The sequence below is a fragment of the Scaptodrosophila lebanonensis genome, unplaced genomic scaffold (genome assembly GCF_003285725.1).
Source record: "Scaptodrosophila lebanonensis strain 11010-0011.00,11010-0021.00 unplaced genomic scaffold, SlebRS2 tig00000092-arrow-pilon, whole genome shotgun sequence".
Lineage (NCBI taxonomy): Eukaryota > Metazoa > Arthropoda > Insecta > Diptera > Drosophilidae > Scaptodrosophila > Scaptodrosophila lebanonensis.
In genome coordinates this window covers 3,473,796-3,491,262 of record NW_022060566.1, presented here as the reverse complement: position 1 = coordinate 3,491,262, position 17,467 = coordinate 3,473,796, and the positions used below count along the sequence as shown (strand labels likewise).

General features: G+C 38.3%; 2 protein-coding genes across 2 annotated transcripts; one reads left to right on the top strand and one right to left on the bottom strand.

Annotated features, from left to right (window-relative positions):
* Window positions 1-1,323: 1,323 nt before the first annotated feature.
* LOC115627161 lies at window positions 1,324-16,910 on the bottom strand (the record flags this gene model as incomplete). The annotated part of the gene is made up of 6 exons (XM_030522744.1): window positions 16,833-16,910; window positions 4,349-4,502; window positions 4,147-4,274; window positions 3,733-3,880; window positions 3,523-3,645; window positions 1,324-2,654 (listed from the first exon to the last, which is right to left on the bottom strand). Coding segments are annotated over exons 1-6 (1,962 nt in total), but the record flags the coding sequence as incomplete, so codon positions are not given.
* On the top strand, window positions 14,217-15,241 carry LOC115627162 (farnesol dehydrogenase). The gene is made up of 2 exons (XM_030522746.1): window positions 14,217-14,916; window positions 14,990-15,241. The coding sequence occupies exons 1-2, from the start codon at window positions 14,344-14,346 to the stop codon at window positions 15,167-15,169; spliced, it is 753 nt and encodes a 250-aa protein (XP_030378606.1). The 5' UTR covers window positions 14,217-14,343; the 3' UTR covers window positions 15,170-15,241.
* Window positions 16,911-17,467: the final 557 nt, after the last annotated feature.

The following is a 17,467-nucleotide window of genomic DNA, read 5'->3' as shown; positions in this document are numbered from 1 at the left end:
TTTTTTTTGTTTTTGTTTTGTGCAATACAATACACTGTTCAGAACTGAAATCAAGCAGGCTGAACTATTCATAAATACTACGGTTGCGGTCAGACAGGCAGATAATTTGCGCACAGATTAAGACAAATGATTCAGAGTTAACAGAAGAAGAAATGTTTTTAATTTCTGACGCCAAAATCAGAAAATAACAAAAATACGAAAATTATTGTTTTAAGTACGCAACAGTTTTAGGTACTTTTTGATTTTCAAAATACTTAGCTATAGTTCGATTTAAGTGGTTTTTGTTATATATAGAAAATGGTTATTGTTTCTATTAGAAATATTTTCATTTGATGACTTGGAAGCATCAGAGTCAGAAAATAATTAAAAACCAAGTACAAACAATGAGCTCGCAAATTATTCTTTTAAGTAAAAACTGTTCTTATAAGTATAAGTCGAAATACTTAATTATAGATCGGACATTTTTATAAAATATAATTTCTTTTTCCTGTAATGTTGATTTTCTTTGTTCCATAAACCATAAGTTCTTTGCTTTTATATTGGTATTCAAAAAAAGCAAAAGATTTGACACCAAAGGTTTCCTTTTTGTTTTATTCCTTTACCTATAGTATATGCCCCTCTCCATTTCAATTTCCAGTTTCAATTTTGATCTGATCATGACTTTTCTTTTAAAGTAGTAATTTCCTACACATTTGTATTGTTATTAATATCAGCATTATTATTTGAGATACGTATGCTATCAGTATTTATATTATCAATGATGGGTATTCATTATTTTTTATCCACAATCTGAAGATACAACTTCAAATAAACCAAACATATTTCTTATAACAGAAAACCATAAATTTAGGCCAAATGAAGCATTACAAATTCGTAACAATATTAATACAAAATGGAGTAAATTGAGGCACAATCGGTCTATAATTTTTCGATTCAACTGCTTAAAACATAGCTTTAACTAAACCAGTTAGGAATTTATAACAATTGTTGCATCGCGTTTCAATTATGATTAAAAAAAAAACACGTAAACAATGACGAAACAACAAAATTTTATACATTATAATTGTTCCACAAGCCAATTGCTGTGCAAACTATTTGCCTGTCTGACCAGTCCAGCTCTATGTATTCTACTTGTATTGGACATCAAGTTTTGTAAGTTACAACTTTTTCAGTCAATTGGATGTTGGTTTGTAGCTCCAAAAAATGGTAGGTGTGTGAGTTTTTTTTAAAAAAAAAAAGTTAATTTTAGGAAGTTATGGAAGTTGCGGTTCACTGCAACGGCTCGGCAGCAACAGTGGCTACCTGTTGTACTTGTACCTGTCGCTGTTGTTGTTGTTGCTGCTGCTGCTGATGTTGTTGTTGTTGTTGTTGCTGGTGCGCCTGCATATGTCGCATGCGGAAGAGACGCAGCGTCATCCAGGAGGCTAGAGTGCCAGGCACCGGCATGGGTGTCTGCTTCTGCAGCGCCTCCTTCTGCAGCTGATAGCGATAGAGGAGCGAGCCGGCAATGAGGGCCGATACGATTGTCGCCGAGATGACAACGATGAATAATATACTGAAGCCGGGCACGGGCAGACAGATGCCGTAGACAACCTCCTCGGTGATCTTGCCCTGGAAAACGGTGACTGCCTCCTGTTTGGAGTCGGGCGAGAAGGCCAGATCTGCCTCGGAGATGACATCGTAGAGGCCGCTGACGCCCACATCGGCGCTACGTACGCGACGATCGGCAACAACCAGCGAGCGACGACGACGACGTCGTTGCTGTTGGCTTGAACCATCAGTGGCATTGCTGGCATTTCCATCGTCCTGTGCTGGCACATCCAGATCGATGTGCTCGGCGCTGTGCGGCTTCTCCTGCTTGAGGGCCTCGGGGCGGTAGACGGGACGCGGCACATCGTCATCAGATTTGGGCTCCAGCGAGCGGGGACCGGCCATGGGCACGCCCATGCGCTTCTGAGCCTCCAGCTTGCGCGGACCGTGTGGAAACTTGCCGCTCTTCTTTAGATCCAAATAACGTTCCCCATCCATGTCGCTCAGATCGTCATCGCTGAACAGATCGGACAGGTCCGCCTCCTCCTGCTCCTCGTGCACCGGTCGTGGCTGCAAATTCACGTTGTTGTCGTGGGAGTTGGCGTACATATCGCCAGCATAGCCGCCCATTGTCTGTTTGTGGTCGTGTATGATGTCCTCATAGAAGATATCATGATCCGGGGAACCACCACCCATGCCGCCATGTGGCAGGCCGAGACCTAGACCGTGCTGCGAATCATGTCCCCCTGGCGCTGGCGGTGGCGGTGGTGGCAGCGACATATCGTGAAGCAGATCGTTGCTGCTGCTGCCCAACGTATCGCCAATGTGGACGTCCTTGCGCTCGCTAATGCCGCCACCACCGCCCGTATTCTGGCAGTGGTCGAGACAGCCGTGCCGGCAGATCTCCACCTTGCACTTGATGTGAACGCTCAGCGCATCCGGGAACTTGAAGGCGTGGAAGAAGGCGTAGGTGATGACTGTGGCCCGCTCGTCCGGCGCTCGCGCCTTCAAGAATCGTGAAATCATCTTCGGACGCAGCACGCAGCCAAATTCATCAGAGAGATTGATGACGTGACCAGATCCATCCGAGGCTACACACGACTTTACACGCATATCGAATTCACCTGAAAATAGGAATTCAAGTATTAAATGGTTTGTTTTTAAAGCAAGATTTTCTAATCTTCGAATTTCTGCTAATACTTGTAAAAGACTTTCTCTTCAAAGCTCATTTGTTAATCAGAGTGGTAAGCTTTAAATAGAAGCATTTTGCGAGCTACAGTCAGTAGATGATGAGCAGTAACAATAAACATATTCGAGTTTGCCAGAAATATGGCACTCAAGCATTAATTGTTAAAACAACATCAAGGTGAAGTATTCTAATACTTTACTTCTTTTCATTACTCCTACAGTATCTGTCACGAGATCAATTGCTAAAGGAATTAGTTAACTTGAAGAATTCAAGACAATTCTTCTGAACATCTGAAACACCGCGAGTTACTGTCAGTTTATAAATAAAAATGATGATGAAGTAACTATAACCTAGCAATAACAACACGACTATTTCGAATTAGCATTTAAATAAGGTTATTATATTTATATTGAATAATAATAATTCAAATTTTAACGATGGTCGTTTTATCGATTGATTTATCGCTATTTATTGAAAACTTTTCAGCACGAAATTCTGATCAACTTATTTGAACATTTGGTTTGTTTCCATATCTAAGTCGCTAAGATTTAGTAGATATAGCTATATTTATTTTCTTTGCTTATTCACAAGGCTATAACTCTAATTAAAATTGTCTATACAACTATATCTAATTTTTAATTGCATGCTAAAGATAAGCAATTATTTGTAGACAGAGGGACACTGTGTTGTTTCGATTGAGTTTAAAAAAAGTAGTTTTCTAATTAAGGCGAGTAGATGTTTTATTGAATATACCATAAAATATTTGCAGTGTAGCAGATGGCCCGAATGCGTCGCATACTTACCACGATAATCGTTGATGGCAACCACAAGTGTGAGCGTTGAGCCCAATGGTACGATGCCACTCACCGGTGGCGCCCAGGGACCCTTGCCATGTTGAATCTCCATCCAGCAATCGACATTATCACCTGAGGGCATATGGAGGAGAGGGAGCGGGACGGCACCGCAAATTAATGTTTGTGGTCAAGCGGGTTTTTATTCAATTATGGGCTTACCGCGAAAATCGAGTTGTATTACATCCAAATCGGCAATTACCATCGGCGGCTTCGAGGCGGTCTTCTCGTAATCGTTAAACCATTCGCAGCGCAGACGCTTCGCCTCGTCCCAGACCTCAAGCAGATCCTTGTCATACTGCACGACCACCTGTGGTTTCGATATTAGCAATGCCACGATCGCAGCAGCAAGTTAACCAAATGATGACTGTGGAAAGCTAATGTGGCAGGCAGGTGAATGGCGCCGAAGCTGCCGGTGAATGTGAGAAAGTTCGTGGCAACATGCTCAACAACTATGCCAATAACATATGTGATTACAATTTACAATAAATCACAAATTTTCTGCATTATTCACCTGTCCCCCTCACCTGCCGCCTCCTTCTTCTTAAACGCTATATATAAACCTCCTCAACCTACCGTATTCTCATAAAACTGACCATTGAGGTCAGGCTTTGTGCCGCAACGCGAATAACTGATGCGGAATGAGAAGAATGTCTTGCCCGTCGAGGGTGGCACGTAAACGCATCGTGGATCACTATGTTGACCTGAAAATAGAAGAAGGAAGTAGTAGAATTATCAAAATAGTCATAGAAGTATTTATAAGCATTGTAATACACACCTTTTGAGCTCACAATACCCTCGAATGGATGGGAGAACGTCAGATGGACATCCATGTGGTCCTTACCGCACATCACCTCTAGAGAAACTATGTTTGGCATACCGTCGGGCCGATCCATTGGCCACAATTCATTACCAGCTATGACTAAACTAAACTGCAGTGAGCAAATAAACAAAGAAGGTAAATAGAAATTGTAGTTCAAGATTATTGTGATTTTTTTATTAAAATATATTTAGATCGAATTGAGCAGGTGAGACTTTTATTCATTTATTCATATACGATATGAGTTTATCCCTTCAATGATTTACAAAAATTTAGGCAGAGCTAAGCAGAAGAAATACGGACCCAGAATAATCAACATAATATAATAAATTCAAATTTTCGAAATGACCTTGAAAATGTCACGTCCTTACTCTTTTTCAACCAGTTTTCAATTTGAGTTTGTATGTAAAGTCTAGCACTAAGTTTTGGAAAGGTAGTCCTCGAAAATAGCTGTTAAACAGCAAGCATTGTTTTTTTTGTTTTATCTCTCAATTTTCATATCAATGTGAGGCGCAATTTCACCCCATTTGCGGATCGAATTTTTTACACACCTCTTCATAGAAGAAAACCTATGTCTAATTTCAACTAACAGTTACTTACCAATCATCACTCAGTTAATATAAACAGTAAGCATTCATAGAAAAATAAGGCTTGTGAGTCATTTTGAGTAGATTTTGTTTTTGAAATCTTCCCAGAACCGTAAATTTGTTGCAACAGCAGTATTTTTAATAGTTTAACAATAATTTTGAAGACTTAAAAGACATTCAATAGAAGAGCTGATCCTTCAGCTCCAAACAAATTATATAAATAATATAATTGACTAAAACCTAATAATGAATCAAAAGTATTAATAAATCTTCAACAATTTTCAAACATTTAACTTACAAAATTGAAAATTGAACAAAAGTTGAAAAAATGGATTAGAACATTTCTGCGTAATTTCAAGTAATATAGCAAATAAAGTTGGCATATACATACTACAAGTATATATATGAAATTCAAGAAAAACTTGACCTGTTTAACAATGTCATACTTAGTTTCCAATATGGAGACGTATCTATGATACATGACTTGTTAGACGATATGTGACGCAGTTGTTATTTAAGACTCTGCAAAGGACAATCCATTAAACGAATTTTAAGGATTGCAATGCGATTTTTTTTTAAATTATGTTAGAATAACATTAAGTTTCCAATATAGAGGCGTTTCATGCTTTCCTTCTCCGAAATAGATTTGACTACAGCTCTCAGTTGAGACCATCATGTGCTAAGGACAGTCAACTAAATGATTTTAAATGTTGGTAATGGAAAAATCAGTGTTGGCTCTGAGTCAGAGTTCTGAGCAAGCTGCCGCGATACGACAATTCAACAGTTGGCACAATCGAAACGGCCTCAGTCTAACTGTGCCACAGTCGCTTGAACTACTTTCCATGTCACTCCATACTCCATACTCCATTCAGTGTACTTGTATTAATTTAGCAAACTGTAATTGAAAAGACAAAGAAGACAATAGCAATGCCACAAGAGACGATGGCAGGCGGTGGCAAAAAAAAAAACAAAAAAAAAAAAAACAGTGGAACGTCCCGCTTTGGGGTGAAATGAGTTAAGCGACGTCCAGTTCCCCGTGTCCGCGCCGTCCTCGCCCCATCCCCATCCCATCTCTCCAGCTACCCATATATCCATGTCTCCGTCTTTTCAGCCAACAGCGATGCGACGTCAATGTCCCAATCGGCCAGCAGCCAACATTTCTCAAATTGCCAATGGCAACAACAACAAAATGGTGCAACAGCAACAACAAGACTGTTACAGTTGTTTATTGTTGTTGTTGTTGTTGTTGCTTTTATTTCTTGTCTCTGCGCTGACACCTGTGCGCCGTTCTACTTCTAATTGCTCTGCATGTTCGATATCACTCACATGTGATCGCCAGACATTGTGTCGTTGTGCCGTTAAGCCGCAGAATGCGATCAACAAGTGCACTACTTACTCCACACACACTTACATATACATGTATGTAACACACACACACACATGCACACACACAGTGGTCGACATACATACATAAAGACACATATTTTGACAGACAGAGAACTTAACGTTTGCTTTATGCTGAAGAGAAATGCCGCATTGCAGAAGAAAACTCTAATTACATATTTATTTACATAAAATAAAAAAAACAACCAGAATGGAATGCTACAAGTACAGTTGAGTGGGTCCGACTTCTAAATACCCTGTAAACTAGACAGTTATTTATTTATTTATTTTTATAGCCTGTACCCAAAGGATGAACGGCTATACTAGTTTTGTGCGAATGTATGGAACAGGGAGAAGGGGGCGTTGCATATATATTCTTGATCAGGATGACAAGCCGAGTCGATATATAGCCATGTCCGTCTGTCCGCCTGTCCGTCCGTCTGTATGAGCGCAAGGATCTCAGAAGGTACAAGAGCTAGAATTACCAAACTTGGTATCCAGGTTCCCCTGAGCCCTAGGCAGGTCAAGTTTGTTTTTTTATTTTGATATTTGATTGGTTTTTCAAGAGAGTCTAAATCTAAGCTGTGCTTGATTTCTTCACTAATCGACGCTAGAAATACCAATGCTAGTCTGGTTATTGCAGCTCTTAGGTATACTTCCTAAGACGGACATGGCTGTATCAACTCGTCTCGTATATTAAGCTGGATAAATATGGCTGGAGCATTAGGCGTAGAAGTAGCCCCGTTGTGATGCCAATTAATCCCCTATGGTTTTATTGGCCCGCCTTCGACTGCCCGGAGCTGCTAATAAACTCAGATAATTTTACGATCTCCAGTTTTCATGCTGCTGTGAGATCGCTTAAGTAGGATTGCCCGAAGGCAATGAACCTGGTAGCTGTACATTAACGAAGGAGCAGCTTCTTTAGGAGTCTTTTGATGGGTTGACTTGCCTACCTACCTTAGATTTGTATATTACAAAAAGTATACTTTTTGATTTATTGGAAGGCTTTCATTTATTGTGAGGTGGCGATAAAAACCACTCAGCAATGTAATTTCTTGTCATTAAATAAGTTATTTGTACCACAACTTGGTTTACTGATATCATATCAATAGAGCGATAAAACAATATTTTATCATTCTGATAGAAATACTTATTTTGTTATTTTTATGTTTTATTCTATCTTGGTGTTATTTAATAATTACACGAGTGTTGAGGAATATCACAGTCTTGCATAATAAATATTGTACTATGCAATGGTCAGAAGAGCAAAAAACAGTACCTAAGTCTATAATTTTTATAGACTTTAATTGAAATAATATTATATTTCTTTTAAGTTCTAAAATTCTACAAATTTGTGCCATGCAAACTATTTTTGAAATGTACTCCCAAAATCTGTAAGAGCCATATTGCGGAATTTATTCATAAAAACGAAACTTTTAAATACGATGTATGCTTTTGGGATTTGAATAACTTCAGCTTTTGTGTTAAAACTTGTTACAAACAAAATCGAAATGCTGAAGAAAACGGAAGAAACCCGCCACAGCGGCTCTGCAAATTAGAAAGCAAATTCCAATGGGTGCATCGTATATCCGTTTTTGGATGGCCTGTACTCAGCTGCTTCCTTCGACAACAACACTAACAACAACAACAACAACACCAGCAGCAACAACCAACTAGACAGCTCGTCGTCTATGGAAGGCAGGCGGGCCAATTCGCATGCTCACACGAACTGCCTTGGGAAAAGTTGGCGAGCCTGTAACCAAATTCCGGCTTTACACACATACACCCACACCCAACCACCACACACACACACACACACACACGAAAATCTAACTAACACACACAGATATGTTGCATGCCTATGCGAAGCCATTTTTGTTTGTTTTCGCCAAGCGAAAAAAATATGCTCCAAGCCGGTTGGAATACATTTGCCAGAGTTGCAGTTGAACCTATTGTTGTTGTTGTTATTGTTGCTAATCTGGAAGTTTTTGTTTTTGTTTATACGTATCTCGGATTTGTTTATGGCGCATAGTAAGGTGAGGCAAGCACCAAGAATTGCTGGAAATTCGTGATGAAATACAATAAATATTTCATTAAGCCATAGTTGCTCATATTTCAATTGTTGATGATCGTTCTGACATGCAGAAGAAGCAGATGAAAATGTCTTGATAGTGTATTATCGGCTCATCTACAACGTATCAGCATTATACGTATTTATTCCACGACCTTTCTTCATTAGCAATATCAGTTTGTTCACCACATCTGAGATAACACAGAATGACCGACTAAAATTAGAAATCTACAAGTGCCAATCAACAGTGAATCAGTTCTACTAGTTTTATATAGATTGAGCTATGACTAAGTAGAATTTGTAACATTTCAACAGGCAGTTACATATATAGTTAAGTAATTAATCAAGGTATTAGTTTTTTTTTCATTGACCCTTGTTTATGGTCAAGCAATTATTATCAAATACTTAGAAATATAGTATTGTATTGAAACGTTGAGTATTTTGGTGACCTTCCTCATAGTTATTTTTATTGTTTGGCCGGCTCGAGGTCAGAGTAAGAAAAACCAATTTATTTAATTTTCTTTTCTTTTTCCGATATATTTCGGTTACGCCACGGTAACCGTCTTCAGGGCAACTACAAAACATATAACATAATTAACATATTAAAACTATAACACAAAAATTTTTATATAATTACTTATTTAAGCAAGTCTGCTCTGTTTGACTTGGAGTTACTAACTAACAGGTGTCTGTAAATATGCGCGCAATTTTCGGTGTCTGCTTTGTAGTTAATTCTGTATTTGTTAGGTGTGTTGATAATGTGTAGCGTTTCGAGAGTGAATCGCTTACTGTAGTGTCGTTCTTGTTGAAGTACTTTCGTTTCTTCAAAGTTGGGGGTGTGTCCAGTCTCTATGCAGTGGGTTGTTAGAGCAGTTTTTTGTGTCAATGTTTGATGCCTTAGTTTGTAGTCTGACTTGTGTTGTGATATCCGTGTTTTCAGTTTCGACTTAGTGGTTCCAATGTAAAATCTCCTACATGGGTTGTCGCTGTCTCCGTCACATGGAATTTTATAGACTACGTTATTCAGGTCCATTTCTGCAATTTTTGCCTTAGTCCTATTAAAAATGTTCCTAAGTGTATTCTCCGGTCTGTGCGCAATTTGTATATCCTCTTTTTGATAGCAGTCTGACTGGGTGAAGCGTTCTGAGAACCCAGATACGTATGTCAGAGATTTGTAGATTTTTGGTGCTCTTGGTTCTTTTTTCTTTGGGTTCTTATGGTTCTTGATTAGGGAATACGTCAATTTGATAGGGAAGTCGTTTTGTGTCAGTATCCGTTTAATTTCTTCCTCTATTTGTTTATGGTAAAATTTGTCACTTGTCTCGAACATCCGTCTTATACAGTTCTTGGCTGTATTTATTATCATATTTTTCGGATGTTTCGAGTGATAGTTAATCAGCCTACCCGATGCCGTCGGTTTCTGGTACCATTTTGTTTTTAGCGTATTCCCACATCTATTTATAGTCAAATCCAAATAATTAAGTTTCTCGTCATTTTCTGTCTCTAATGTAAATTGGATGTCTTTGTGGTATATGTTGAGGGCGTCTAATGTCTTTTGCACCTGTTCCTTGTCAATAATTGCGAACAAGTCGTCAACATATTTGGTCAGGAGTCTTGGTCTATGGATCAATTTCGATGTTGTGTTTTCCAGAAGCTCCTCCATGACTATGTCCGCTATTACAGGGGACGCCGGGACACAAGAGATCGCGCAATATTAGACACAGTGGAACAAACCAAAAAATTTCTGAAAACTAATGACAACATTTTAATATTAACTTCGGACAAAGGAAATAAGACGGTAGCCATGGACAAGGAGGAATATAATATCAAAATGACGGATATACTAGGAGACGCAAACACATACAGAACACTCAGGCAAGACCCCACGCTTAGGCTACAGAATAAAAACAACAACTTCGTTGACAAACTACTCCAATTGAACATAATCACAAAGACTGAAAGGAATAAATTAGTTACAAGCACTGCACTACCACCCAGGATCTATGGACTACCGAAAATACACAAAAAAGGAACACCCCTGAGACCGATTTGTTCGTCAGTCGGTTCCCCTTGTCACGAACTTAGTAGATACATCGCTGGGATATTAAAGAACCTGACCAATACCTCACCATATAACGTTAAAAATTCCTCAGAGTTTAAAGACAAGGTCAACAACACTTATATAGTAGACGATGAGATTTTAGTTTCGTTCGACGTGGTGTCTCTGTTCCCGAGCATCCCAATCGACTTAGCGATGGATGTCATCAGTAAAAACTGGACCAGGATAGAAAGCTTCACTAAAATCCCAAAGAGAATGTTTATGGAGATCGTACATTTCTGCATCCGTGAAACAAGGTATTTTAAGTATACGGACAGAATGTATATACAACTTAAGGGACTACCGATGGGATCCCCGGCGTCCCCTGTAATAGCGGACATAGTCATGGAGGAGCTTCTGGAAAACACAACATCGAAATTGATCCATAGACCAAGACTCCTGACCAAATATGTTGACGACTTGTTCGCAATTATTGACAAGGAACAGGTGCAAAAGACATTAGACGCCCTCAACATATACCACAAAGACATCCAATTTACATTAGAGACAGAAAATGACGAGAAACTTAATTATTTGGATTTGACTATAAATAGATGTGGGAATACGCTAAAAACAAAATGGTACCAGAAACCGACGGCATCGGGTAGGCTGATTAACTATCACTCGAAACATCCGAAAAATATGATAATAAATACAGCCAAGAACTGTATAAGACGGATGTTCGAGACAAGTGACAAATTTTACCATAAACAAATAGAGGAAGAAATTAAACGGATACTGACACAAAACGACTTCCCTATCAAATTGACGTATTCCCTAATCAAGAACCATAAGAACCCAAAGAAAAAAGAACCAAGAGCACCAAAAATCTACAAATCTCTGACATACGTATCTGGGTTCTCAGAACGCTTCACCCAGTCAGACTGCTATCAAAAAGAGGATATACAAATTGCGCACAGACCGGAGAATACACTTAGGAACATTTTTAATAGGACTAAGGCAAAAATTGCAGAAATGGACCTGAATAACGTAGTCTATAAAATTCCATGTGACGGAGACAGCGACAACCCATGTAGGAGATTTTACATTGGAACCACTAAGTCGAAACTGAAAACACGGATATCACAACACAAGTCAGACTACAAACTAAGGCATCAAACATTGACACAAAAAACTGCTCTAACAACCCACTGCATAGAGACTGGACACACCCCCAACTTTGAAGAAACGAAAGTACTTCAACAAGAACGACACTACAGTAAGCGATTCACTCTCGAAACGCTACACATTATCAACACACCTAACAAATACAGAATTAACTACAAAGCAGACACCGAAAATTGCGCGCATATTTACAGACACCTGTTAGTTAGTAACTCCAAGTCAAACAGAGCAGACTTGCTTAAATAAGTAATTATATAAAAATTTTTGTGTTATAGTTTTAATATGTTAATTATGTTATATGTTTTGTAGTTGCCCTGAAGACGGTTACCGTGGCGTAACCGAAATATATCGGAAAAAGAAAAGAAAATTAAATAAATTGGTTTTTCTTACTCTGACCTCGAGCCGGCCAAACAATAAAAATTGTATTGAAACCAAAATGGAATAATAAGGATAAGATCATTTTCAGCTTTTGTAGAATTGACGAGAAATTAAACTATTACATAAGTTCATGTGGTGTTTCAAAAACCTTTTCAATGTAGATCAACAAGATTTAAAGACCATCTTGGGATAATCGTTAGATATTTGTCATAATTTAAAAAACATAATTCACCCAGATCTAAAGATCATCTTACTATCACCTACACTTATCTTTATTTATCCATTACTTTTTTATAACTATTTATGAGCTTAATATCATCCAGGGATAATCTTTAGTTATCTTCAAATATTGTAGACTAATACAATTATTTTTGCAATTTTTATTCTATTTATTTATCAACTTAAATGATAAAGCATTACTTTTAGTTGAGATAATTCCTTGTGAGCGATTAAATAAATAATAATAAACCGTAATCAACATAATTTGTGTTTCTAAGTAAGTTGATTGTTTGTGCGCTGTCATCGTAAAAAAACATTTTCCAATTTTCAACAAGAGAGAACGCTACAGTCGAGCAAGCCCGACAGTGTAATACCCTGTACCCAGGTAAACTTCCGTCACTGAGTAATATGCGCCCAAAGCAGCAGCAAAAAGAGGAAGAAGAAGAGCGAATTATTATATATATAAATTATGTGTGCAAAGTTTGGTTTAGGTAGCATTGGAAATGTGGACGCTATTGACGTAATTCTGTAGCGGGGGAAGGGGGGAAAATTCCAAAAAATAAAATAAACTCGTCCTTTCTCGGACATAGGAGAATCTGGATGCCAACTTTGGTTATTCTAGCTTTTATAGTTTCTGAGATCCTTGCGTTCATCCAGACGGACGGACAGACGGACGGACATGTCTAGATCGATTCCTCTCGTCATGCTGATTCAGAATATATATACTTTATGGGGTCGGAGATGCTTCCTTCTGCATGTTACATACTTTGCACAAACCTAATATAGCCTTTTTACCCTACGGGTACAGGGTATAAAAACAGAGAGAGAGAAGAGCATTAAGCTGTTCTCGCAGTAGCGATTAGTATAATTGTTTTCTGGCAATTTTTGGAGTATAAAGACTCGGGTACATATGTACATACATACATATGTTCAAACACTTGTGCCCCCAAGACTGCGCACAATGGGAACATATTAGCGCAAATATCAATCATCAGTTTTTTGTGTTTTAATTAAATTTTCAAATTCAAGAATTTTGTATGCCTATTACGAGTGGAATTTCTGAAAGATTTACCAAAATATCAGAAGTAGACACTTCGTCACGTCTTTATTACGATATTCATATATTCGATTGTTTCAATATTTTCTGCAACTTCACCCAGAAAATTGAACAATTAATTATTGATTAATGATGAGAAATTGAAAACGATAATTTAATGGATAATGATTACCAAAGAATTTCTTTTTTTTTTTTTTTTTTTAAGAAACAAAAAGAGAATAAACTTAGCCTGTAAAAAAATTCGTTCAAAACTGATCAGTATTTTATATTGTGTATCTTTAGGAATGCTTGATGATGACAGATGATGATTATTAGAACTAGTCTCAAATCTATTTGGAAAACGATATTAAAACATGTATATCAAGTTTTTTTTTAATTATGTCTGTCGAAGTAACTGATGAATATTTCATATTTTGTACCTTTAGGAATGCTTGATGATGATAGACGAAGATTATTAGAACTGCTATTAGAAATGCTTTAAATGGTGTAGACATGTCCTAAGTTCATGAATTTAACTTTTAATTCATATTTTATGGTACATTTTTGTTCGTGTCATGAGAATTTAAAGTCACCAACGTTTTGTACGATCATTGATTGGTTATCAATATGCTGGCAGTGCTATGTATTTTATCATCGAGTAGTTTCCATTTTCGCCCACCGTGTGAATGCGATCTATGATTTTAGAAACTATAAACAACACTCAGCATGACGCCACAAAATCAAAACATATCTTCGTACATACGGAAAGGCAGAGCTTCGCAGATAATGCCAAGCACACATACACAAATATTTGCGCATCTATATATGTATGTGTATGTGTGTATGTGTATGTGAGTTGAAGAGCACCCGCACAACTCGTTATAAACGGTTGCCCGATCTAACTATAAGGTTCAGTTGATGTACGACCAGCGAGCGGTATAGACGGTCGACGCAACGATACAGATCGGCAGTTACAAATATATACGACGTAAAGCTTAATTAATCAACAAAAAAGCTCACACAAGCCTACAACAACAGCAAGAATATTATTTGGAAATGGAACGCTGGTTGAATCGCGTGGCCGTCGTTACTGGCGCCAGCTCTGGCATTGGAGCCGCCTGCTGCAGAGATTTGGTGGCCAAGGGCATGGTTGTGGTCGGCCTTGCTCGTCGCAAGGAGCGTTTAGATGAGTTGAAGGCGGGCTTGCCGGCCGATCAACGTCAACGCTTCCACGGCTATAAGTGCGATGTGAGTGTCGAGGATGAGGTCGTCAAGGCGTTCGCCTGGGTCGATAAGGATTTGGGTGGTGCCGACGTGCTGGTCAACAATGCCGGCATTGTCCGCCACACCCAAATCACAGATGCCGGCAATGGTGCTGATCTGCGCGCCATCCTCGACACCAATGTGCTCGGGGTCTCTTGGTGTACCCGGGAGGCCTTCAACTCCCTCCAACGGCGAAAAGTTGATGATGGACATGTGGTGATCGTCAATAGCGTTGCTGGCCATAAAGTGCCGGTTGTCCCCAACTTCAGCTTCAGTATGTATGCCCCCTCCAAGCATGCCGTTACCGCCCTGACTGAGGTATTGCGTCAGGAATTCCTCAACAAGGGCACCAAAACCAAAATCACAGTAAGTCCCTTGTAATAAATACTCTCGTATATATCATTTGTATTTGATTGATAACAATTGTGGAACTTTGCAGAGCATCAGTCCTGGCGCTGTCGATACTGAAATTATCGATAAGTCCATAACGGAAAAGGTCGGACAAATGCCAATGCTACGTTCCGAGGATATCTCCGATGCTGTGGTTTACTGCATTCAGACACCGCCCAATGTTCAAATACATGATCTGATTATCAAGCCAGTGGGCGAATTTTTCTAAGCCCAACAGCTTTATGTACAAGTATAAAAACAATCTACTTTTTTTTCAATAAATCCCACTGATGACAAAATACAGACATACTTAATACGTAATAGAATCAAAAAGTTAATTATGTTAAAGTAATCTTTCATTTTTTTATGTCATATAGTTACAACAGTTCCTATACAGTTGTTGATAGTGTTGAACCAAAAAAACAAAACAACGCAGTGAAAGTGAATTCAAAAGTCCTTTCCTTTACAATTTGTCTTAGGCTTGTTAGTTGTACTTTTAGTTCTCAGTTTTTGACCAATTTTTGACCGATAAAGTTATACCAACATGCTGGCTATTTATATTTTTCCGCGAAGCAATTCTACCTTTTAGCAAAGCAAAACCAAGCCCTCAGCATGATGGCACAAAATACAAGTAAAATGCGTTTGCGAGTTTGCTTAAACATACCATATGTTCGTATGTTCGGAAACTCAGAGACCCAGAGAAACCACCTTGGTTTGTGCGCGATATCCACATAAATACACACACACACACAAGCAGTGAGTTGGAGAGCGCACAATCTAATGATAAGGTTCAGGTAATGTAAGAGAGGCGCTGATCGGCAGTTAAAAATACTCGTATGTACGACGTAAAGCTTAATTAGTTAACAATTAAGCTCACGCAAGCCTACAACAACAGCAACGATTTGGTGGCCAAGGGCATGGTTGTGGTCGACCCGGCTTGTCGTTAAGAGCGTCTAGATGAGCTGAAGGCCGACTCACTATTAATCGAATAAAGTTGCCTGGGGAATTGAAATTTGTTAATCTCTTGGTTGCTTTCCGTAAGTTGGCCAATTTTAGATTTTAAAATTGTTTACTTTTAATTGTAATTTAAGAAGATAGACCTAAAGTCAAACTCAACAAATTTTTTTTTTTAATCTTAAATTAAATTAATAATTAAGATCTGTCCTAAGGAGGACAATTTCACAATACAATATAACTTCAACTCAAAATGAATGAATTTTCAAAACGAATTACAATTATTACGTTTTTTTAGTTTTCCTGAAGTGAAATTAATGACAACTCGAAAGTAATTATTTAAAAGCTTGTGTTTTTTAACAAATAATAGTTTTTGTGAAAATCTTCTCTAAATAATCAAAATTCTTGAAAAATATGACAAAACTGTAATTCCGCAAGTTTACTTCTGAAAACTTGAAAATTGATCAAATCAACGTTAAATTTTGCATTTGGAGTGCATTTATTTAGTTTCGCTTCGTTAAAAAAAAAAAAATAAAATATATTTCGACATGGAACCTAAGCCGTAAAAATTGAATATTCATGCACATTATGGCAAGGGAGGAAGGTATCGAAATGCGTATTCGAGAGCCTGAACTGAACTTCTTAACATTGCCATTAGGTGTTTGAACAATACATATCTAGCCATGTATAAAGATCAAAAGACCGGCAAGGAGGCTTCCAACCAGTCGGAGTCGTTTACTGTCCGATTTTTTAGGCTTTTATAGCGCATAGTATATAGTATATACATATAGGTAATAAAAGTCCATACATTGGATATAAATTAACGATGTAGAACGTTCCCCATCTGTTAAGTGTATAGCAATGCAATTACGAACGTACTATATATAAATAAACAAAACAAAATATAGTTTACAGATGAATAGTTTTTATTTACTCACCATTAATTGTAAAATAAATATACAGCTACCGAGTCTAAGGTCCCACAGCCGTGTCGGGCCTTTTTGTGGGCTCCACATGCTGGCGCAGTGGGAGCGGCGACTCAATCTGAAATGAAACCAAAAAACAGAGATAAGTAAATACGCTGAGTTGGCTTGTTGGCCCTGTCGGGCGATAATTTCCCTAGACAAATGGACGGGTAAGAGGAGAGATGAATGGCAAACCATTCAAGACCCAATCAGTCTGCATCGGTAATGGAGATGTGAAGTCAAGCGGCACGAGTATATTAATGGTCCAAATTAGCGCACCTGAGAGCACTTGAAAGTACCGAAGCATTTCTCTGGCCAGCCTAATGAATAAAACCGCAAATACACAATTACCGACAATTTCAAGTGCGATCGCTGACAGACACGCATCGAGCGATCGATCGATCCATCGCACTGGCCCAACCGCAGTGGGAGAAAATGGAAATGAAGAGGCAGCTCAGAAGTTAAGAGGGTGCTACGAAATGCTGTATACTCTCGCAGATAGTGGAAGTGAGGGGAGATCGCTTTAAATGGCAGCTTCGAATTGTTGTTTTAATTTTGTAGCTTTTGGGTATTTAACAATTTAATCAAATATAACGAATAACTATTGG